Here is a 25,528-nt window from a genome sequence, read left to right as displayed (position 1 = left end):
CATGATTTTAAATCAAAAATATATACATTAATATACATAAGAGTTTAATTTACTAGAGTTAATGTTACGTTTTGCCTTTATTTTAAAGTCTTACGTTTACTGAGTTGGACAAGACATAGGAGATTTGATGTTTGTATATTGTCAGATTTGAACTTAAACAGCAATTCCAGCATCTTTTTAAACTACAGACAACTACAGTACTTGTTTTGTAAATGTTTCTGTATTTGTCAAATCTAATTCATGACTTGAACGGATATTACGACAGGGTAAACATCCTTTACAGAGCATTCATCTTGAAGCACACCTAAACTCCTGCGGTGTGATTTTTACAGGTGCTGGGCACCACCGGCAAACACTTAAACCAGTCCCAAAGAGTATTTATTTATTTAATTCCATTCCTTTATTGTTATTTATGGTATTTATGAGGATGATTTACAATTGAAATGTACATACAAGAAAACATGGTTTGTCTTTGAATGTATGGGTTAGAGTTGTGGACATAGTGTTTTGGACAAAATAAACTAAAGGAAACATGTATGGTGTTGTGTGTTATTTAGGCAAATGTATAAGGATGTGTCTTAGTGTTCTAATTTGGCAAAAAACTTGTGCTGTCAGACAGGAAGTCATGAATGAGTAAGCAGGTTTAACATTGAGCCAGTTACTCAGCAGTTCCATTATAGCTGGAAATCCTGCACTCTAATTAGCATACATGAGTCAGTTCACTCTAAAAAACACTGTGACGATCTTACTCTCTTTTTAACTTGTTACCCATTAACTAGGATAACAAAGTGGTTTCAATCCTGTCATCTGGCACTAACTCTATAGCTGCAGCATATTGAAGCTCTTTCAGAATACACATCTGTAATGGACGTTAAAGTTCATCATGGTGACTCCAGTAATGCGGTGGCTTTTTCCAGTCTCTAAAGATGAGAAAACGGACTAAATCAGCTGTTTGAAGATACGATTGAAGCCACTAGGCATTGTCTCCTCTCAGTGGTGGAAGATGATCCATTTTTATCTGAGTACAAGTAGTAATAGGCTACCACAAAGTGAAAATACTGCATTCAAAAGAACAAACGTAAAAGTAGTCATATTGCAGAATGACCTAATTCATATCATTATATATCCTATTATTGAATTAGTTGGAGCTCGTTTTTTTTTACCACTGGTAGGTGAAATGGTTCATTCCTTATATGATGTAGTAAGAATAAGAGCTACCTTTATCAGCTGCAACATTAAAGTGATGTAAACATGATAACATCACACATTCTAATCCAGTAATAATACATGATTTTGAAAAAGGCCATTCTGTATCATGGGGACTTTTGCAGTTGGTACTGGTTCAAATTCATTTATTCTTTTACAGACTTTGAATGCAGGACCTTTACTTATTGTACTATTTTAACTTAAGTAACATATCTGAATTCTTCTTCCACCACTGACAATAACAATGAAAAAGCAATCTAGAAAGAGTCCACTTTCCTCTATGTCATCTTATATTCTGTAATGCATTAGTTGTTCCTTTTGGTTTATTTCAAGTCTTCAGTTTTAAGATGTTAGCTTTTGGCATTAGTATAAATAGATTGGATTTCCTTTGAAATATTGAGGCCATGACCGACAGCGAAGCACAAAGCATTCAGAGGGGATCAAAAAGGGACTCTAATAATAGAAAGACTAAAAACAACCATTGAACGACAAAGAGTTGGACGGATTTCATATATTATGTGCATCCTGTATTATTTATCAGACTCGACAAAGATTCAGGTTTGTCATGTTGTATTGCACAAGTGAAATGAGCAGCAGCATCACAAGATACGTATCACACTTAAAAATGCCACGCATACAGAGTGTTCAAACTTACATTAAATAGTTCTGACTTTGGTATAACATGATAAAAGAGGCAATACAGTTATATTGAGTACTTCAATTCTCACTGGCCTCACTTGGGAGGATGAAGGAACAGTTTGACAATACAGTACTGGACACTTATTGTTGATTCTAAGTAAACGTTATATATATATATATTTATACACATGAATGAGAACACATTATTTCTCAGTGTGCATTGCTTGAAGTATTTCCCTGTTTTTTCGGTTTAGTGTTCATCATTCATGATTGTTCCCATCATAGACTGTGTACATCTGCACACCAATACGCCAACGCCGTACAAAAAACTTTTATCCCATCTCTTTCCCTCCACACTTTTCAGCAGCTGTGAGGTTCCCCAGGTGCTCCTTCCTGTTGGTGAAGCAGCAGCGAGCAGCAGAGAGGACGGGGCCCGACTCGGAGGGGCTCAGGGTGAAAACGAAGCGACTGATGCCCGTGTTTGGACATGGAGAAAACACCTGGGACATCTTGGCCCCTGCAGGCAGAGAGCTCTTTAAGTCCTCCAGGAGGTGCTTGATGGCCACACGGATGTAAGCTCCGTGGCTCACGACCAGAGCGTGGACCGACGCTTCCTGGAGCCCGTCCTCAGCCGAGCCTCCAGGAGCCCGCTCCGAGGCAGCAGCTGCTGTCCCGTTTGCAGCCTCAGGTGCTCCCGCCCTGCCGTGTTCATCCGATAATTGCTGGAAAAGGGCTTTGAGAAACTTTTTGAATCGTAGCTTCACCTGGAAGCAAGGTGAAAGTCAGCCTGTTCTTTTTGCAATCTGTCAGCTACACTTTTTCCTTAAAGAAAATTCACTTTAGAGCTGAAATGGTTTGTTGCTTTATCCGTTACTTGATTGACAAGTCATCAGCAACTGCTTTGATAGGAATTGTTGTCTTCTGTTTGCAGCTTGTCAAATGTAAGGATTTGCAGGTAATTTATTTAACCATCATTCTAAAAAATAAAATAAAACAACAATATTGCATGTTTTTTTCTAAACCTCTCTAAAAAGGTCAAATCTCACTTGTTTTGCATCAATCTTGATACAGGGTACTTATTATATGTTATAGTTTGGATTCCTAAAGCTTTTAGTCTACTATCCCATCATTCAAGGGTGGTTTTCACTATAAGTAATGTTGTTGTTTTTTTTTGACGGAAACTATAATTGAATTTGTTTTACTATGGTCAATCTGAATTTACTTTAAAATAAAAAAAACATCTATATTGATTCTGACTCTTCTATCATTGCTTTGAGAACAAAGATTATTAATTTACTCCTTTTAGAAGTGAAGATATAGTCATTTGTTCTGGGCATGTCATTTTTGAGCCTGAGACCTGAAAAACAGGGTCAGGGCATAACAGGTTAAACTACCTTACATTTTGCACATTATCTGGCCACAACTCAGTTTAATTGCAATACTATAAATGGACTCTACATGGCGCTGTTGCACAAGTAATACTCTCTTGGCCTTGAGTTTCACAGTGACTGTTTTCAACTTTTGACCACTACTATATCATCAGTAATTATCACTGGCCCCGTGTATCTCGTAATCGATATAACCGGCTTGCTCTCGTCTATCCCACATGCTCCACTGAGATCCAACATCTAGTTTCAGGCGGCCTGTGGAATTGCCAGTCAGCTGTTCCTAAGGCTGACTTCATCTCTGGCTACGCCTCCCTGCAGTCTCTGGATTTCCTTGCTCTCACTGAGACCTGGATTACTCCATCCAACACATCCACCCCAGCAGCTCTCTCCACTGCATATTCCTTCTCCCATACACCCAGACCCACTGGCAGAGGAGGTGGCACTGGTCTCCTGCTATCTCCCAAATGGAGCTTTTCCCTCTTCAAGCTACCTAACTTCACTCCTTCCACCTTTGAATTCCATGCCGTCACAGTAACCCATCCTATACAATTAACCATTGTTGTTCTCTACCGTCCACCAGGCGCCTTGGGGGACTTCTTGGAGGAATTAGATCATCTCCTCTCACACATCCCTGAAACTGGTCCTCCCGCTGTACTTCTCGGAGACTTCAACCTCCAGACAGGGAAGATAGACAAACTAACATCCCTGTTAACCGCCTTTGCTTTCTCACTGTCTCCATCCCCACCAACTCATAAAGCTGGCAATGTCCTTGATCTCATATTCTCAAGGAACTGTACTACTTCTAACCTCTCTGTAAACCCGCTCCACACATCCGATCACTTCTTCATTTCATTCTCTCTACCCCTTTCCAAACATAACAAACTAATCTCTTCTCATCCTGCACCTGTCCGCCGTAACCTTCGTTCCCTCTCCCCCTCTACCTTTGCCTCGTCGGTGCTCTCAGCCCTCCCTTCCTCGGACTCGTTCCAACTACCTCCAAACTCTGCTGCAGAAACTCTCCTCTCTACTTTCTCATCCTCTCTGGACTCTCACTGTCTTCTCACATCTCGGCAGGCTCGTCAGTCCCCTCCGGCTCCCTGGCTAAATGATGCACTGCGTGCCAATAGAACCGTCCTTCGGGCAGCAGAGCGGAAACGGTGGAAATCCAAACACCGTGACGACCTCCTAACCTATCAGGCTCTCCTCTCCTCTTTCTCTGCTTCGATCTCTCAGGCAAAAAGCACTTTCTTTCAAGATAAGATCCAATCTTCCTATTCCAAAAAACTATTTTCCATCTTCTCCTCCCTCCTGGACCCCCCCAAAGCCCCTTCCCCCTCCTCCCTTCTGTCAAGCGACTTCGTTAACCACTTTGAAAAAAAGGTTGATGATATTCGCTCTTCTTTTTCTGACTCACCTTTACTCACCGCTGGGTCACCAGACCCTCCTTTCACCCACACACTGACCTCCTTTTCCCCTCTCTCTCCAAGTGAGGTTCTTACCCTCATTACCTCTGCCCGCCCTACCACCTGTCCTCTGGACCCTATCCCTTCAACCCTCCTTCAGACTATCGCTCCTGATATTCTACCGTTTCTCACCCATTTCATCAACACTTCTCTAACTTCTGGTCACTTTCCAAACAGTCTCAAGGAGGCAAGAGTAAACCCTCTCCTAAAGAAACCCACTCTCAACCCGTCTGATGTTATAAACTACAGGCCTGTCTCTCTCCTCCCGTTCCTGTCTAAAACACTTGAACGCGCTGTCTTTAAACAACTCTCCTGCTATCTCCATCAGAACAACCTTCTGGATCCGCACCAGTCTGGTTTCAAGGCAGGTCACTCCACAGAAACTGCCCTCCTTGCTGTCACTGAGGAACTGCACACTGCTAAAGCAGCCTCCCTCTCCTCTATCATCATCCTTTTGGACCTGTCTGCTGCATTCGACACGGTGAATCATCAGATCCTCCTTCGCACTCTCCAAGAACTTGGAGTTTCAGGCTCTGCACTTTCCCTCCTCACCTCATACCTCAAAGACCGCACCTACAGGGTTACTTGGAGAGGGTCCGAGTCCGACCCTTGTCAATTAACTACAGGGGTCCCTCAGGGCTCTGTTCTTGGCCCCTTCCTCTTCTCCCTGTACACAAACTCGCTCGGATCAGTCATTAGCCCGCATGGTTTTTCATACCACTGCTACGCTGACGACACCCAATTGATTCTGTCCTTTCCCCGCTCAGAGACCCAGGTCGTCGCACGCATCTCTGCTTGTCTAGCTGACATCTCTCAGTGGATGTCTGATCATCACCTCAAGCTCAACCTTGACAAGACTGAGCTGCTTTTCCTTCCGGGAAAAGATTGTCCCACTCTTGACCTAACAATCAACATTGGCACCTCAGTTGTTTCCCCGACTCAGACTGCAAGGAATCTGGGTGTGACCCTAGATAACAACCTGTCCTTCACTGCAAACATAGCTGCTACAACTCGTTGCTGCAGATACACGCTTTACAACATCAGGAGGATGCGTCCCCAGCTGACCCAGAAAGCGACGCAGATTCTGGTCCAGGCTCGCGTCATCTCACGCCTAGACTACTGCAACTCCCTCCTGGCTGGTCTACCTGCATGTGCCATCCGACCTCTGTAGCTCATCCAGAATGCAGCGGCTCGTCTGGTCTTCAACCTTCCTAAATTCTCCCACACCACTCCGCTCCTCCGCTCCCTTCACTGGCTTCCGGTAACTGCTAGAATCCACTTCAAGACAATGGTACTTGCTTACCATGCTGCGAATGGATCTGGCCCTTCCTACATCCAGGACATGATTAAACCGTACACCCCAGCACGTGCACTCTGCTCTGCATCAACCAAACGGCTCGCTGCACCCTCGCTGCGAAGGGGACCCAAGTTCCCATCAGCAAAAACACGTGGGTTTGCTATCCTGGCTCCTAAATGGTGGAATGAGCTCCCCATTGACATCAGGACAGCAGATAGCTTACACACCTTCCGGCGCAGACTGAAAACTCATCTCTTTCGACTCCACTTCGAGCGATAGAACTATTAACAAAGCACTTATATACTAATAAAAGGCTGGCTTATCTAAAGCCAGTTGAGTAGCACTTGAAATGTTTTGGCTCTATGAAACCTGATGTACTTATATGATTCTGTTTTCCTCAAGTTTGTATTTTGTTGGTCGAACGCACTTATTGTAAGTCGCTTTGGATAAAAGCGTCAGCTAAATGCAATGTAATGTAATGTAATTAGTACCCAAATACTGACTGTGTGTGACTCACCTGGTCCAAAGTCTCTCCTCCTGGGGGGGTGTAGTCACGACAAGACTGGCCGGCAGCGTTTGCCATGTTCTTCAGATGCTCTTTGGGGTGTCCTTCAGCAACACCAAAACCCTGAATTAAACAGACAACCATACTCTTAGAACTCACCAAATAAACTGCTGTAGTACTGCATTATTATATATATTTGGATAAAGTATAAAGTCAATGGATCTCACCCTCTCTCTGAGTAATGGATCCAAAACCATCTCCGTGCCAGAACAATGAGTGTTGTTCCTCCTAATTATTTCAGCCGTCTGAGGGAAGCAGTTATCGTCAATGACTGACTCAATACATTTGTAACCACCCACAGAAGCAGTCTTGGACAGACTGAAAAATCATTAATACACTGTCAACATCAGTGAGTCAGATACCACAGAGACATGAGTGGTCACACAGCTATGTCATATCCATGCAACCCGTTTTCCTTCTTTTGCTTCACTTTTCTTGGAAAACTATTGTTCATTTTACTGGTGGAACAAAAATGATTTGCTAATAATGGAAAATAAGCTACAGATATGTATGGGTAAAGAGATTACTAAGCTAAGACAGGAAAGATTTGAAAGACATACGAAAGAAACCCTAAAAGAATGTACTTTTATTTGTAAGTTAATTATTAGTGTCTATTATGAGGTATTTTAATGGGTACCAAACACATTTTCTACAGGTTTAAACTCACAAACATTCAAGGATGGATTAACTAATGTCCTATGAAAGAATGAAGATCAGGTCCTCAAAGTCTGTACTTTTTCTTCCACTGTCACTTCATCTGTGTGTGATATGTATTCACTTTTACAGGACAGGTAACTTTCTAATTGAATGAGTGTGACTTACATGTATGGCTCGTTGTAGGTTACTGGAAAACACATAGTTGAATGCGATGTCTCGGAGATATTTTCCTACGGCCTCAGCCTGCTGCACACCTGTTTCTGACAGAGGTGTGTCCACGCCTTGACCTAAAGGAAACAGAGCTTTTAGTTTCTGCAGTAATACTCCTTTACAGTGCAAAAAAGTGTTAAGACTATTAAAGAGGGAGTTTTCTGCAACACGTAAGAATATATCTAACGTTATAAAACACACATGTTGGACCAGAGCTGTGTCATTGATGGCCAGCTACATGCTGTATTTCTGGGAGTGACAATCGTCTCTACCTTGAAATCGGGGGACAAACCCACAACTACTGTATTCTGTAGAAAAATGTCATGTTTAAGATAGTTGAAAACATTTGTCAAATCCAGGGATGGTTTGATGCTGTATTTGAAAGCAGAAGTGGATAGCCAATGGCCTTAACATTTTAAAAAGGACCTAGGTAAATCTCTTTTAATTTACTTAGCTTAATTACAGGTCCAGTGTGTAGTATTTAAGGGGATCTATTAGCACAAATACAATAAAATATTCATGTTTTCATCAATAATCACCTGAAACTAAGAGTTGTTGTGTTTTTGTCAGCTTAGAATGACCCCTTCCATGTTTTACGGTAGCCTAGAATGGACAAACCCAACACAGCTCTGTGGAGGGTTTTTCCTCTTTTTTTGTTACCTTAGGAGAGTCATTGCAGTTCTTCAACAGACTTGTCTTAAGGGTGGGGTGAGGGCAGAGGTATTCAGGTGGTTGCAACACACTGACACTTTGAGACCAGGTTTCATATCCTGACAATGTCCGCCTACGTAGCAATATAAACATAGCTGTGCAAGGCCCTCAGTAGGTTAAATGGTTGTCTAATGGGGCAGATGTTATTCAAATGTTTTTGTTGTAAATCCATGCTGCTCATTTCTATACAGGTGCTAATGTTTCAACTTACCTTGCAGCAGCTTCTCCTTGTTGTACTGTGTTTCCCCACTGTGAGAAATAAATGTCCTTGAATTAGCTCAGCCATATCCACGTAGGCCTGCTTCAAAGCTGACAACAAAGCTTAAGCTATAGCTTGGTTAAAACGATTAAAGCACTATATTCTTGTTTTGTTTCTGTCATTTTTGACAGACATATAGCCACCAACAACAACTGACAGGACTAACTTTTTATGCAGAATAATGTCACATTTACAATGAATTCATGTCACAGTCATGGTGTAAAAAAGTGGTGTGAAAATAATCACTTACTGTCGCACGAGGGTTATACTGAGTGTAAACATTTTCAACGCACTTGCTGTTACATCCGGGTTAGTTCACCGGCAAATATGTGACGTAATCTTCTTGTTCTTCTTCTTTGCGTCTATTGACAGTTCGCTACACATACTTTAAGGAGCACACCGCCACCTAGTGTATCAGAGTGTGTACAATGAAGGCATTATACTGTCTGAATAATGATTGTAAAAAAATAAAGAACGAAAAAGGATATATTTAAATATCAACATATTTTTTCAAATGACACTATTTCCGAATTCTGTCTGTAAGCACAACCTATCAACCCTCTTTGATTCATGAAATTCCTGTCCTGTGCTAAACAGTCACTTTAAACTAAATGCGTGCCATGTAATCTTTTTTAATGATTTGAGACACAGCCACCTGTGTGATGACACAAGAACCATAGAAAATATCTTAATATCTATATTCATAAATGTAAGGTTACAAGTATGTACTTGCCTTTCTTCAGGAAAATACTTATTTATATGTTGGAATGTAATACTCACTAGTAAAAATAACTCTTATTTATAATTTTGAGAGCATCACCTTTGTTTTCAGTGGTTTAGCTGTCATCAACAGAAAGGCAGATCTCACTAAAGACAGAATGGAACAGAATTATTATTATTGCAGATGGGCTGATCTCAGTCTGTGCAGAGGAAAACAAATTAGCCAGTCACATGATTTTAGCCAATTTATTGATGAGAAATTGTTGAGGTACACTGTGTGGTTGCACGTGGGGATAGTGGGAGAGGAGTTTGGAAAACAACCACACTGAACAATGATAAAACATTCTTGTGGTTTTAACTGAGACTGAATGGGTACCTCAAAAATAAACAATATTCAATTTTGTTCCAATGAACTGATCTGAACATGCCAATATTTTGTTTTCTTTCAAATACATGTATACATTACAGTATATATATGTTTTACTTACATGAAACAACCTATTTTAAAGTACAGGCCCTTATAACGGTTCAGTGGAATCTGGGGTCAGACTTTTTTTTTTTTATTCAAAGAGAAGATTAACTGTCCTTCTCATCAAGGCTGAAAAAAAGTGAAATCCGTCAACAAGTTCAGAGTGAAAACAACGTTTGTGTTGTAAAGTTTGATGAGGTAATGCGAGATGGACTCTCGCTCTATCCGTCCAAATTAACCTGAGGTACACAAACATAACAAAGAAGCAGCAAGAATATGGTAGAGTATAAAGATACAAATGAAAACATGCTAATCAAAAAAGATCGGCAAAACCAAGTACTTCCAGTCCCGCACCAAACTGTGTTACGTTTCCTCCAGTACACATACAACGGAAAAGCAAAGAAGACTTGTTACATATACAACATTTCGTAATATAGCAGCACACAAGTGAATCACAATAAGGCATCTTTGTGTAAGACTAGAAAAGAAAAGCTTCATAGCAGCAAGAGAATGATGTGTATAATATAGTTTGTTCTCACTTTGGAATTATCTCTTTCAAATTATACACAAAACCTTTAGAAGCATAAACATGTTTTCTGTTTAAAGCACTTTTTTTGGAGAAAACAAACATTTGGCTTGTTGCACAACAGAACATGAATAGAATTTAGAAACTACATATCTTTTGTAAAATGTAAAGAGGACTTTTTAGCATTTGTGCTCAAGGGGAAATTGGTTATATAACGACAAACAGTTCAAACCATTGAAACCCCTACCTCCCATGTCACTGTAACACTTCAGTTCAGAGAGGCTTACATACAAAGAGTGAAAAACAGGAAAAAGAGAGAATATTTTGGACACAATATGCGTGTGACCCTTTGTAAGAACTATTGGAAGGTTTGGCTATGAATTAACATAAATTCAAGTAAGGTTAAATAAATGCAAATAATCAAAAAAAAGAAGTCTACAAGTGACTTGGCTTTCTTTAGTTGATATTCTATTAAACTATTACACAGATTATCCAACGTCTACTCACCTGTCGGGGCGTAGCTTTCAAGACAATGTGCGTTACCCCATGGGAATCCAGCCCAGAAAAAAAAATTAAAATAACTTAAAGGAAAGAAAAAAAACACTGAACTCTCCTCAACCACCACTACCATACATAAGGAGTGTGTCTATAAAAAAGTGCATCAATATTTTTCCAAGTCGCCCACTCTCAAAAAAAGTTAATGGAGAAATTGATAAAAGGAGAATCTGCAGCAACTCATCTGAACCCCCCCACAAGGGGGTTTTCCACCTACTGTGTGTCACTCATGCAACTGCAAACATGACATAGCTTAAGTTCTTCTCGCCAAGTCGCTATCATTCATCAATCTAGACCTCTAGCATCCTCTTTCCATTCCACATGCGTTACTTTTCTTGAAAAACTTCCTTCAACCTGCATCCATTTCCTTCTCCATTAAACTTGCTAAATCTTATTTTCCTCTAGTAACATCAGTACGACCTAGCAGAGGTTAAAATCCCATCTACTAAACTCTAACGTGTTTCTAACGTGTGTGTCTAACGCTAGACTATGAACAATAACAATGTAGCCTCGCTGAATTATATGAACCTACTGTACTGGTCTGTGGATAAGCCAGTTCAATCAAGACCTTAATAACTGACCTCTGTGTTAACCTTTAACAGTAGCCCCTGCTCCAGACTCAAAGCCCCTCGTGTCCTTCCTCTGTGAGCAGGCCCAGCCCACTCCCGGCTAGCTATTCAGCATAAATAGAAAGCAGTGCTACAGGTGCACAGTATGATAGATAGAGCTCCTCTGATTGGATCTCAGCTTAGTTTAAATGCCATGTACTGTATTATCAGCATTTCAAACTTTACTATGGGCATTTCCCTGTACAGGGGAAGAAAACCCATACAAACTGAATTGATAACTGCTCACTATAAGATGATAAAAGAATATCATAACTAAATGCTAGCTAGATATGCAATATTTATCATTTATTTCTACTAGGTTGTATCAAAAAAATAAGTATATCATATAATTATGCTGTTTTTTTTTTCAAGTATGAAAATATATTCAGGTTTCCATTCAGGGAAACCTAAGGCACTATCAAGTTTTCCATTTTTTTTTTCTTACATAGCTTGTTTGGTTACATATCGTCCGTACAAAAGGTGAAAAGCACACCGGGTACAATGGGGCAAAAAAAGGAGGAAAACTAGGAATTGCTTATTTTCTAAAAGTTCACAGATCATCACACCATCGCTCATGTGGCGCCTTGATGTAGATACTGGTAGCTCATGTGCTCCTGTTAGTTCGGTAAACAGGCATGAGCGGTGCGTGAGTCGGGTGGAGTTCATAAGTTGACGTCGCGCACATCTGTAGGGGTGCTGGACTGGTCCTGCTGCTCCCTGGCCTTGCTGCCTGCTCGGATGCTGCTCTCCTGCTGCAGGCTGGTGGTCAGCACACGCTCCATCTGCTCCTGGCACGCCCTCAGACAGTCCTGGAGCAAAAACGGTAGGACGTTGTTACACACACTTGAATTACCCCATTGCTACTGTTCAGGGTCCAGGCACCTTTTGGTTGACTTTGTGCATTCATTTTTGTTGTCTTACCCCACGGCATGATATTCCTGTTCTTAAACTAGCTGAGCTACAAGAGTATAAAGCTGCCCAGAACCAAAATAAAATAAACACCCAGGTGCCTATAAGAATTGTTTTATCTTTACTACTGTACCTCACTAAAAATAAGCGATTAAGCTTGTAACCTTATTATAAATTCCGTTTTAATTTTAACTATCTCTTATAACTCATGTAACCGTGTGAATTGAATTCAGACTGGATTGCAAAACGAAGAGTTTAGGTTGTAAAAGTAAAGTTGTCATTGAAAAATAAATGTTGAGTGTCTAGTCTACGTATGCCTTTATAATAAGCTTACATTTTAAAAATGCCTTTCAAAGAAAAAAAAGGTTATGGTCTACAGAAAAAAGTTAGATTGTGTCAAAGCCCAAATCATCACTTTCAACTCCAAGTTTCTGTCTACATGAAAGATTAATAAAGTTATGTAACTTTAAATAAAACATGCCCCCTGTATTCACCCATTAAAAGGGTGTTTAATCTGTACACCCGTCTGCGGACCCTGGCGTTCAAAAACCTGGTTTTTGATGTGCGAATTGTTCAACAGCTTTGGTCACATGCATGGCATACCAGCAGGGAATTATGTGAGTTGAGGTAGGTGGTCCTGTCTGCACCAGGACCAGAACAATGGTACCAGCACCCTGCAATACCAACACACTGCAGCAAGTCCTCTCTGACACGGGACCTGTGCATGTCTGAGGCACCAATACAGAGGGAATGTGAAGGGGGCACAACCTCTGTGGTCTGTCTGGGAACAGATAAGCAGATCTGGTAGCCCCCCCTCACCCCCCTTTGGGTTTAAAGCACGGTCAGCCCCATGTGGAGGTCTAGAGGAAATGGCTTTGACCTTCTGCACCCTGAACCTCTGAGATTTGGTGTAAAACAGAATATAGGACAGTGGTGCCGGATGTTTTTGGACAACTTCTCCAGTGAAAGGGGATCCTCTGTGTCTGTGCCCCTCCTCAGGTCTGGAGGAACATGTGGGAGGTCTGCTCACTGAGCCGGCTGCAGGACTCTTTAAAGACTGAAGCGAGGCTCGCAAAGAGGCCCGCATTCCTTTGAAATGTACGAATAATTGGAACCCCATGCGCTGCAGTCGGAGCGCCTGTTGTGACGGCCGGGTTTGCGGTGTGTTCGTCACCGTGGCAACGTAACCACAAGCTAAGAGGTGCACCGTGTTGTTCCTGTGGCCCATTGGCTGCGGTCTGTTTGGATTTCTATGCTTCTGAACTGGTTCGCTGGTGTAACAAGGACTCACTGTGGCAATGAAAGCACACACTTGGATGTTGGTATAGTTTAAGATCGTTTGATGTGTCAAATTACTTTGTCTGCAGTTTCTTTTCTTAGCAATTATAATGTATTATTTAAAAATCGGTTGCTATGGATATTACAGTATACTGTACAAACTCCAATAAAATCTCCAAATAGTTATTATTGGATATCGATTACCAGTACCAAAATTCATTAGGGTGACATTTAAAGTTGTTTTTATGACTTTTATATTTAACATAATGAATCACACAATGAATCACAAACAAACGGACATGGTCATCATACATCTTCATCTGGTTAAAAACAAGCTCAAAAACGAATTGTTACGTAGTAATATAATCCATTCAAGGTCCATTTTCTCCCAGAGTTGAATTCAAACAGCACAGTCTGCATATCCTTATTATTGTTTTACACTGATCAGCTGTACAAGCTCATTATAAAAAGGCAAGCACAGTCTATAACTTACACTGACTTATATATGACATTAAAGCATATTTGGAGGCCGTTTAACTCCTATTGAATGTGTAACAAAGCACCTGCATTCAGCAGAAACTCCATTAACTTTCTATAATGCTCAGTATTGCACATTGACTATTGATTAATTGATTCAAGTCAATGCAAACATTTACAAGTGTTGTTGTGCATGTACGCCGATAGCTTCATCAGGCCTTTGCTCAGGAAGACGCTCTTGAGTTCATTACGAACATATTCTTCCACCAGGAGGGGCAAACAGGCAGCTGAAGTGGGAGCCTTGCAGAGAAATTGCATGTGTCCTACCACAAGAATGTGGGCTCTGAGTTTTAAGAAGACATTCCCACTGCCGCTGCTCTTTATAGCAGCAGTCTGGCTCCACAGCCAAGAGCCAAACGCTCTCTCTCCATGAAAAGTAAATAGCTTCAATGTGTCACTACTAAAGGCATCACTGTAGTTTACCGAAGGGCCTTTTATACTGCTGTCGTGAGATGGTGCAATGATTATTATTAACAATGCATTGTTGTGGAGCACTAAAACTCCTCAGTGATTACTTCTGGAAAGTATACATTTCATCCACTGGTGTACTCACCACCTCTGTGTTGGTGATCTTGGCCAGCAGGTCTGTCAGATTGTCTCGACTCAGCCTTGGGTCGCTTTGGTCCAGCTGCAGGCCGCAGACAGCAGCTCCCATGCTGCCAGTGGCGATCATGGAAGGAGGGTTCATGGCAAGGCGGTCATCTGGAGAGGAAGGAGTATTAATTTAATTAGTCAGGCATAAGCTTCAGACTGCAATGATGTACGAATATCACGTTTGTTGCTATGATGAGAACACTTAATTAGCCCAGAGGAAGTATGACAGATGTAAAAGAGGTGCAAACATCTGAATCATCCTCAAAACGCATGCTGCACAGCTGAAGCTGACTTTCCCACAGTGTGAATTTCCTCAGACGTAGTTGCACAATGCAACCTACGTGGTTTCCTTCTTAAGAATTTAACTGATTGGAAAAGCAGAGTAGGAATCCTCCTACTCAAAGCGCAATGAGTTCCTGGAACGACTCCCTCTGGTACGTATTCGAGTCTAAAGGCTTAAACGACAACAGGCCTGGATCGAGGAGGAGAGAGTACAACTCTGCGCTAAGCTGCTTTCCAAGGTTTTCTATCTCGCCTCAACTGTTGTTTTCATTTAATCGGGACACTTGAAAGCATCGTATCAGACCACTAGGAGTCTAAAAGTTGCTTGCCAAGAGTTTCCTCGTAACATGTTTTTACAAAGCTGCAAAGGAAAACCTTTTCAGAGGAACTGAGAACATCTGATCTCAAAGAAGGGGTAGTCGAAGTCATGTTTCATGCATGAACATATTTACTATGTGTACAGTGATTGTTTGTCAGGTCCAATAGGAATTTATGGAACAAAGATGGTTACTAAATACCCTCTAGTTGCTAACTAGGGTAAATGTTATGAGCTGGCAAACAAAGTGAAGTCTGAGGAGCACAGTTGTTGTTTGATAGATAAGTCAACTGAGAAATGACAAGTTCAAACAGTAAGTGTTTTGAATGCTTTGAATGAAACCCAGTGTTAATCTTCTAGCATGTTTCTTCAGAAATACACACAGCCCTTATATTGAGGAGTTTCTCACAACTTGTGGAGTTCAGGATGTTTTTGCCCCTGGAGGGGTTTTTCCACCATTACAATACACGAGCTTCTTCCGGTCTCATCACGTGGAGATGACCAAAGTTAAAGAAGGCTGAGACTTGGCACACACAATTGTTAAGTGCTGTACATGTCCAATCCAGCACATAGTCGTAGCCCAGTCCTAACCCATGGTGGTTTCCTGATAGCTTGGATTAAACCCCGGAGAGCAGCCTGCTTCACTACGCCCATCTCCTCCTCCAGGGGCCAGCTGTCCATAGGAGGAGCTCCTCCATCATAAGAATAACATCTCAACTCAATATAAAACTCCAAACATTTACATTACTGCACAACCACAGGAGGCCTCTTTTTTTCCACTGCGGCTGCTTTGTGCTTTGATATAACCAGCTGCTTATGAAAAGCAGAAGCCACCACTGAAACACACCCAAATATATTAATAAAAAAAGGTGTGACACTAAAACTGTGCTAAACAGGGCATGAAATTGAATGAGCCTACGGTTCCAATAACCAAATTCTAACCAGAACAGCTTATTGGTCAAATCTGACCACACTGACATTTGTGAGGAGGAACTTCATTGCACTCTTCATTCAAGTGACCTCCTTTGTTTTATTTCCTTCATTGAATTAGCCGAAAGGTAACAGGTGAAAGGCATCCTTGTGACCGAGCTCATTATGCGTATTGGGGGATCCTGCTGTAGTATTTATGTCCAGGATATGAACATATTAGAGGGATTCCTAGTTTAGGCAAAGGCATGCTAGGAAAATTCACCTAGAGAGAGGCCTAAGGGAACATCTGAGTTTGTGTTTCTCCAGAGTTTATTTTGGACATAAGGCTGGAATGGGAAGAGGAAGGAGGAGGATCACTGCCCTGACTTTTTAAACCTGGAAGCTTCCCCGTCAACAAACAATACAGGCAGCACCTGGGGCTTACAGGAGAGTACACAGTACGATAAAATCGCTGTCATTAACAGTGGTTTATCTAAACAGAGCACCGATAGGATTTTTCCCAGACACTTAAAAGATAAATGTTTTAATAACCACTTTAGGCAGCTTTTAGCAGATGTGAAGAAAAAGCCCTACTACAGGCTGGGACTAGAAAGTGGATAAAGCAGCCGGCAGAGTATGCGGAAAGAAGAAAGAGGTCACAGATGACTCACGATGGGAGAATGTTTGAGTGTGTGAGAATATTCTGGTGGATATGGGAATTGCATAGCAGAAAAGTCAACGTGTGAGCGAACAAATCAGAAAAGGTTCATGAGATGATTTGCAGCGGTGACACTTATTGTAAGTTGCTTTAGATAAAAGCGTCAGTTATATGAATGAATGTAAAAAAGGTAACTTTACCTGTGGCACAGAGGGCAATGAATGTCTCTGAGTGTTTGCGGACTATCGCCAGCTTTTCTTTGGGAAGGGGCAGCCTGCGTACGATATGCTCTATAAAATCATTGGGGATGACTGAGGCCATGTTCCACTTCAACTTGCCCAGCACGACCAGCTCCCAGTCCTAGAAGAGAGGGGAGAAGATGAGAAAGGTAAGTAGGGTCAGAATCTCCTCAGTCAGAGGTTTAAATGGCGTGCTGCCATGCCTCCATTGACCGTGAAGAAGATCACAGAGGAAATGGGTCTGTAAGAAGAGTAACATTTTTTCACTTTATCTCTCCTCGCTGTATCTTATTATCTGCGTGCCTTTCTCATTCCTCACATCCTTTGTGTTCATAACGCCGGCATGTGACAAGCTTTGCCCTGCCAATGAGACAGCTAGCCCCTTCCTTCCTGTCACAAGCCTCAAACAGCCACAGTGAGTTTGCACAGGCTGCAGCAAAAAGCCGACTATTCATACAGCAGCGGCAAGAGAGGTGTACAGGGTTCATGATTTAATTTCCTGTGTGATGAGGCAATCTATAGAAAACACATGTTTAAAAAGTAAACCTACAGACCTAGAGAAATTGAAACTGAGATAAATTGATTAGATAATCTCAGACAAATAATGAGCCGTTAATGTTATTATCTGAAACAGTGGATTAGGACTACTGTTTCTTTGAGCATTAGGAAAAGCGCTATCAAAATCCCATGTGTTATTATTATTAATAATACTCCATTATTTTTACCAAAATAACCATCCAAGAAGATGGCTTCCCTCGAGGTTTCCATTGTCAAGCTGTGCTAATTTACAAATGAGATTTTCTTCAGATCCCCACAAGTAAAGACGAGAGATATCTTACATTGTAAACTACAGTGTAAGATATCTGCTGTACACATTTTGACACATACTTTTACATCTTTAAAAGTCGATTTCATTTAGACATCGCTCATCAAACTGAATCATTCCAGACATATTTCCTCTTGGTCTCCCAAGACTTCAACACTGCTACACACAACTGTGGCAGCTAGTTAAAGAAAGATCAAGTTAAATAAAGACTAATTGTAGTGTACTTTAGGTATCCTAATGTAGCAATTCAAGCAAATGTACACTGAAAACCCAAAGCCTACAGGGACAGTCGCCCCCCCCCCCCCACCAGCCCTTCACTCAACGCTTATCCGTCATCTGAAACATCATTCTCATTTACGTGGGTTTCCTGTACATAACCTACAGAACACATGCCTGCATTTAACCTATTTTAGCACTTGGGTAGATTGAGATGAGCGGGGCGGAGGTTTGCTGTCGCTGCGCTCACTTCCTGCACAGCTGCCCCCCCCAACACATTCAACCCCTGTAACTCCTCTGTTGCAGCTGAAGCCTCAGTATTCATTACAAAGAGCTGCAACATCTTTGAGCGACTCTTACGCCCTTCTCTGTGCATCCTGACAGGATATCCAGGAATCTGGAGTCTTAGGACAATATGGAGGATCAAATGGGAAGAATGTCATTTCCCTCAACGGCTGCAGGCGACACATGATGTATAGAGCATGTGGAGCTGTTTGGCTAAAATAAGAAACAGATTGTAAATACCAAACATCACCAGGTCACAGATTCTCAAATGGCCCGGGGGGGGGGGGGGGGGGGGGGGGGGGGGATTTGCTGCTTTTTCTTAACTGACGATTACTTTCTTAATTTACCATATTTTGTTTATTATACTGCAAGTCGTAGTGAATTGTTTTCTTTATGTATCACAATTGTATGCTTTGCCTTAAATTATTTGTTTTTCTCAACCACCAAAACCTCCAAAGGTTATACATATATTTTGAAAATGTACTTGGAACTATGTTCCCGTCAATGGATAACCATAGTCTGTTCTGCTTTTCTTCATCTCTTCCCTGAAATGCTATTAGTAATCTCTGAATCATGGAAAACATCTAATATGCAGGTCCATTGCCAATGAGCATAATGAATCTGCTGATGATGAGTGTGTGATTCAGTGGAAAGCCTCAGGACAAGTTTGTAAGAAGAGCTTGTTGATTGTTTGATGAACCTAATATGTCTGTCTTTGGAAAAAGGAAAATATAATATAACAATAAAAACAATTACATTTTAGCTCTCAAAAACAACAGCTTCACGTTTAATAAGATGCTAATTAGGGAGTAAATGTACATTTATTTAGAGATATGCTTCTCTTAACTATTACTCAAATGAATGTGTTAAGGTTAGAAATAAATAGCATTGTTGATGCTTTTCCAGGGGGGGGAGAATTCATATAACCAACTGAAGCAGAGAGGAAGGCTATGCACTAGATATCCCAGGCCTGTACTGCATAACTGGCACTAGATGGCAACACACGCCTCTCCAGTCCTCGTGGATCCCAAAAAAGGATGTGGCTATATTGTGCACAGCTCCATTTATAAGGAGCATGGGATACTTCCTGTGAAACCAATACAGCTATTAGCATAAGAAAATCTCCCAAAATATGACTCTGCATTTTGATGTTCTTGTGAACATGAATGGGGTTGGGGTGGGATATCCTATACTTACCAGCAGTTCTCGTGATGAGATGGAGCCTTCTGTGTACACGCAAAGCTTTTCTGCTGATATCGGCCTGCAGTCCTTTAGCTTGGAGGCCAGGAATATGCACACAGCTCCCAGAAGCTGCAAATAAGTCTTTCTTGTGGGTGTCACTGCTAAAAATCTGTCCAAATAATTAATAGCTAAAGGAAAGACGTCCTCATTGCTCTTCTCCTCCTCGCACACCTAAAATGAGACAGAAAAATGGAACAGAACACTTTAATTTGATGCAATATTAAAACACATATAAAAAGAAAAAGTAGGCTACACTTTTGTAAGCTTCAAAGCAAATCAGCAGTGGAAGATGGGGGTGGTTACTTGAAGAATGTGATTTTCCCATGCTAATGTTGTCTGTAGATTAAAGGTTAAATAAGTAATTAAAACACTTAGCAAAGTCAGTGAAAAGCAGAGTTACAAATGAGTTCATAGGAAGTCGTTCAGCAAAACGTCGCCATTCAACTCCTCTTCCTTGTTAGGGCTTGCCATCTTTAAAAAAATGTTTAAAATGAAAATAAATCATGTAGGAGCTTTAAATCGTGTGCACAATCTTCAGAAGTTGTGTTCAAATACTTCTCGACAGTTAAAAACCAGAACACTTTGCAAACATGACGTGATTTCATCTTGAAAAATTAAAGTAGTGTTGCATGCACGGTGCTATAGCAGAGCCAACGAGCTTGAGCAGTTTAAAATAATTAATAATAATTAATTAAAAGAGGAACAGTCACTTTTTCGATCATGTAAATTAAGATTAACTTCCCCTCTGTCGCCTGAGCTATAGTTAGTTAGCAAAAAGCTTCAACTTTGCAGATGTTAACCAATGTAAATATCTAGCTAGGCTATTTCTTTGAAGCTGAATTTTCTTCGTGGTGGAATTTCCGTTCTCCCACGCCTTTGGTGAGTCATTCTCATTCAATTGTCAAATAACATCCTTGTTTACTCCCCTTGAACTAAACAAAAACGTGTGTTCTACACATACAGTAACTTAAAAAGATGTAAGTCAGCATGCAATAAGAAGAAATTAGCTAAAGCAGTTAGCTCATGAATGCAGAAAATGCCAACAAACCTCGTGCATCCAAACTGCAACCATTCGTCTCATATAAGGCTGAATATCCTTCTGGACCCGCTGGAAATACGTGCATTGAGGTAAAAACCTTTCCTCAATAGTTAATAAACTTTGCAACACTCTGTCATCATAGAGGATGTTTGGGTCAGGCTGGGCTCTCACGGCTATGTCCGACTCCATGCAATAAAGCTCCATGACTCGGGCCCCTTCTTCCTCCTTCCACTTTCTTTTTGTGTTTTTTTTGTTGTTGTGACTAGATAAGACAGATACAAAAATAAATATTGTCACAATATTGTCGACAGGAGGAGGAGAAGTGCCCAGGATGAAGCATGAGGCTGAGACTGCTGCTGGGGGTTGGCTCCAGTCCGTCCTCCTGCCTCACTGTTGCTTCTTCTTCTGCGCTCAGTGTGCGCTGCCTGATCCTGCTCCGAGTCAAACCGGGTACAACGAAGAATACAACATCCGGCAACAGCTTTCAAAATAAAAGCCGCTGTGGGACTATCCGTTCTCTTGTAACTGGTGGTGTTCTATGGACTGTTGGCTGAGCTTCCGGTCTCGCTCTACTTTCCTAATACTTTGAAAGAGGCAGACCTCGACTGTGACGTGGGCCTCATCTGTTTCACAACTGGTTTATATACAGTCTATGGTTTAACTTTAGACCTACTTGTATGGTGCCTCTGCATGAAATATAGGATAATGACTACAATGAACCTATACTAATTACATATGAGAGCTTATTTTAAGATAGCATAATTGCTTATTATTGTAATCAAAGCACACTGCTAGTGCAGAATGAGTATAATGATAAAAACAGGACGAATAGCTAAGATGTTTAGGGCAGCAGATGTACGTTTTTATAACGTGGGTTGGGGTGTAATCACCATATATGTCCTGCACTATATGGTCAAATATGTTTAGGTTATTGTAAAAATAAATATTTCATAAATCCTTTTTGAAGGCAGCACAAGAGTGAATATCAACAAGAACACTGCTGTATTGAAAACTGGAAAAATGCCACATCACTAGTGTACAAATCATAGACTGTTGACATTATTATATGCAGTTTATGGTACAAATCAGCACTTTGCACTGTCTGCCATCAGTCCTGTATATCTAGAATGACAGAAAAGATTCCTAGCATCCATGCAGACATTAGTACATAAATAGTTCTCAATCATGTTGCTCTCTGCTGCCAACTTACAGGTTACTATGTGCATTAAATGATCTGCTTCTCAGTTCAAAAAGTATCAACATATCTCTGTGCCAACTAATATTTAGCTCAAAAGACTGGAAACAGTCCTTTACAGATGCACATCTATATTCATTCTTTTTATGTAGGAAAATTAAAGCACAAAACACGTTGATCCAGCCTGAAATATCTGGACAAATACTTCCTGGATTGGCATGAAATGTAGTAAAAACATTCATGGTTCCTCTGAATCGTCGTGACTTTGATGATCCTCTGACTTTTCTCAAACTCCACCGTCACTGAGAGTTTCACATTTGCTGGTTTGGGTTGCATTTCTCAATAGCTACTGAATTAATTGTCAAAAAGTATTCATGGTTCCTTCTCAATGATTTGAAACCACCTTTGTGATCCATATTGTTTATAAAGCGCCATAACCAGATTGGATTGTAATTTAGTTTGTCCAAAATGTACTCACTTAGGCTTGCTAACTTGCTAAATGAATTCCTATGAGCCTCAACTGTGTTATGTGTGCATGCTTATACAGTATCTTAAACTATAGTGTCAATGTACAGAGACACTAGACTTTCTTTATTATAGCATAACTGTTAGTAAAGGTTCATTATCTAATCACATGTGATAGCCTTTGCAAAAAAGTCAGTACATAGTCTCTCTGAAACCATTGGTACTTTTTAATCAGGTCATAGTCCTGCCACATGAGCTGAGATCCTTGGAACGCAGTGTGATTTTGCTTACATCCTCATGGAGAAGGGTGTGGACAGTATGTTGATCCCTTTCCAGGATTTTTTTTTCCATAAGGAAGTCCTTTGGCAAAGTATGAGGATGGACATGCAAATCTACAGAGAGTGCTCAGGATGTTTTATTGTTCTTCTAAGACAGGATCTAATCGAAAAAAGCTAGGATAATAATAGAAGAGGATGTCATGATGTTGTAATGTTCCTATCATTGTGGATCCCTAAAGGCCATTTCCGTTCCATGGGTTTTCTCTGTGCAGCTGTAAGTGCTACATTCTTTATCAAAAGGCATCAAACATGCAGTTCAATTTCAGGCATCTAAATGTGCTGCTTCCGATCATGTGTAGGTATATTTACAGTCAGTTCAGTAGTTGAACTGAAACACTTCTCACTGGAACAGCTTCTCAAACTTGACCCCTTTCACAGTTGCCACCAAAGAGCTGAATGAGATATGGAGTTTCATTGAGTAAAAAAGAGCACTGTGGGGCTATTATGAGAGCAGACTGTGGAGTGAGAGTGGGAACTGTCTCTGTGGGAATGTCAAGGTTAGCAAGATTAGTTCTACTTCAAAGAAAGGGGGTGAATGTTTGAGAGGATCCATCTTAAAATTGAGATTTCATGTCGGAGGGTTATCCCTTTGTCTGTTGATCAAGGTGCTGACAAATCCCATGGTTTAGTGTTTTTGTCCAAAGGGGGTCTCTCAGCAATAGCCCAAAGAAGCCTCCCATACCAGAGAAAGTCAAAGCATGACACTTGAGGGAAACAAAGGTGTTAGATAGATAGAGCAGCCTTACCCTGTTGCTGCTGTTTGTGTATGTGTCCTATGATAACACACGTCAGCCGCTATCACACACTCTGGGCTGCGCAGAGGTAACAGAGAGCGCTCAAAGCCCTGGGAAAACGTGGAGGAGCGTGAAATCACCTTGATCCAAAGATTCCTGCTGCATACCAGTCCACTGAACCCACCAGAGCACACAGGGGCCCGGAGATGGGCAAACTGCCACATATGAAGGGAAAGAGACAAAGAAAGAGGAAGAGAAGGATCCGAGGGTGATCGTCAAAATCTTTAATCCCACAGATTGGATTGAAGCTTAACATCATGTTATGTGTTTCCTGCGTAGGTCGCTCCATGAGGGAAGCCTCACTCAGATATAAACACAGGATTTACTTTGACATGCCTGTTTCAGGGCCGAGCTTGATTACAGGTTGCCCATGTGCTCTGAGTTAAGCTAGCTGTTTGGGTTTACTGACAGTGGAAAAGAGGATGCTATGGCAGGAATGCTGTGGTGTGAATGGCGGTGAACACTCCTCCCAGTACTGAGTGATAGCTGGGCCAGTGGGCTAGATAAAGTGGCTTCTGTCTGTCACATGTTTGCATACTATATGCTTTCACATCAACTGATTACACCCCACTGCAAGTGGACCAAACAAGAAAAGAAGGCGATATAGATGTTCATGTGCCGTCTCATGTTCTTGCTCTTTCACATGCTATTCTGGTCAAGCTATCAGCAGGCCTCTATCGCAAATGTCACACATCAAAGCCGTCCTTTCACTGCCACTCACTCACTGCAGAGTGGCTGATGGGAAAATTGGAATACTGTAGATGGTGCTTCCAGGAGTTGTTCAGCAAATCATGATCAGGATCTGAGAAATAACTGTTTTTATCTGCGCTGCTCTTAACAGCTTCTGTGGTTTTCCCTACCCACCATCTCATCATTATATTTTTTGCATGTGTTAATGCTTAGTTTTTGAGTAACCCCCACCACCAACCCTGTAGATGTGATTGTAGGCCCTGTGGCTAATTTGCTACTACGCAATTCGATTAGCAGACCAATAGAGTGCCGTCAAATCAGCGTAGGAAAGAGGGGGTGTTTTCCACACTGTGTCTCAGGAATGTTTTGGCTAAAGTGAAAGCAATCATTCAAACTGAAATGCCATCATTTGAGGAGACAATGACTGGACAGATAGCAGCATCCGGGCCTGGTCTTTAGTCGTCTGGGTCTTGAACACAACAGGGTTTCTTTTCTACAGTTTGGGCCTCGGTCATTGCTGAATGTCCCCCCTCCTTTTTAAATCTGTATACAAGTCTGATGTCCGGCAGCTTGCATCCCTCACTCCTACCAGAGCCTCTGAGAATATTGCCCTATTCTCCTTCATGCACTCAGGAGTAATAGCTGACTGAGGAGGGGAGAGGAAAACTTAAAAGAAAAGGAGTTCTATAAGGTGCCAGAACAAGACATGAAGGCTTGTGATGCTAAATGCTGCTGCAGTCATTATGTAGACCTGATTCTCCAGTCATAATTAGTAAGCAAACTTCAGTGAGTTGTAGAGGTGTTGGTAGGAAGATTGTGTTGTAATTGGATAGAGACGTTCCCGAAACTCTTTGATTCAACAGTGAACATTTGCAATTTTAGCAACAGGACTCATTTTCTACATGTGGGGGGTAGGGACACTAAGCACAAAGGGGAAGCCTACATTAAGCCATAACATAGGTTGGATTTTGATTGGGTGAGATCACATCCTCTCCATTTCCCAATGAACAAACCTCATGTCTAGAAGGAATCACAGATATTTGGATAAGATGAGTTTCGGGTCTGTCCTTCCCTTCCTCCATGCAGACAGAAAAAACAAGCATGCATGTAAGTAATGTCCATGGTCATGCTATCCAATCCAATCCAACTTTATTTATATAGCACTTTAAAACCTCCAGACCAAAGTGCTGTACAGAGAGATATATAACATATAAAATCACACAGCTCAGCTCACAAAACATACAATAAATACATTTAAAATAAAAGACACAAACACAAAACAAACCAGAATAAACGTAACAATTACAAAAGGAGAGCTTTGAAAGCTATGAGAGCTTGTCTGCAAAAGAGAGTGATGTTGTACGTCTAGATGTTTGCCTGCTTTATAACTCTGCAGTGTGGGCCCCCTTGTTCTGTTCCAGTATTACACTCTGAAGTTCCCTC

The 25,528-nt window shown here is 41.2% G+C and overlaps 2 protein-coding genes across 3 annotated transcripts; both read right to left on the bottom strand.

Annotated features, from left to right (window-relative positions):
• Positions 1-361: 361 nt before the first annotated feature.
• Positions 362-8,765, bottom strand: tigarb (TP53 induced glycolysis regulatory phosphatase b). 2 transcript variants are annotated; one of them, XM_034235883.1, is made up of 6 exons: positions 8,646-8,765; positions 8,348-8,385; positions 7,381-7,502; positions 6,726-6,803; positions 6,511-6,621; positions 362-2,609 (listed from the first exon to the last, which is right to left on the bottom strand). In XM_034235883.1, the coding sequence occupies exons 1-6, from the start codon at positions 8,675-8,677 to the stop codon at positions 2,178-2,180; spliced, it is 813 nt and encodes a 270-aa protein (XP_034091774.1). In that variant the 5' UTR covers positions 8,678-8,765; the 3' UTR covers positions 362-2,177. The 2 variants fall into 2 exon arrangements, with proteins under 2 accessions (XP_034091774.1, XP_034091776.1); XM_034235885.1 differs by having other exon boundaries at positions 362-2,588.
• Positions 8,766-9,347: 582 nt separating this feature from the next.
• LOC117559178 (G1/S-specific cyclin-D2-like) lies at positions 9,348-21,030 on the bottom strand. Its single transcript, XM_034235869.1, has 5 exons — positions 20,613-21,030; positions 19,520-19,735; positions 16,957-17,116; positions 14,551-14,699; positions 9,348-12,082 (listed from the first exon to the last, which is right to left on the bottom strand). Exons 1-5 carry the CDS (start codon positions 20,805-20,807, stop codon positions 11,936-11,938), a joined length of 867 nt encoding a protein of 288 aa, XP_034091760.1. The 5' UTR covers positions 20,808-21,030; the 3' UTR covers positions 9,348-11,935.
• Between the last annotated feature and the right edge of the window lie 4,498 nt (positions 21,031-25,528).

The sequence above is a fragment of the Gymnodraco acuticeps genome, unplaced genomic scaffold (assembly GCF_902827175.1).
Source record: "Gymnodraco acuticeps unplaced genomic scaffold, fGymAcu1.1, whole genome shotgun sequence".
NCBI classification, from domain to species: domain Eukaryota; kingdom Metazoa; phylum Chordata; class Actinopteri; order Perciformes; family Bathydraconidae; genus Gymnodraco; species Gymnodraco acuticeps.
Note: the sequence above shows the minus strand (reverse complement) of the source record. Positions and strands in the feature narration are given on the sequence as shown.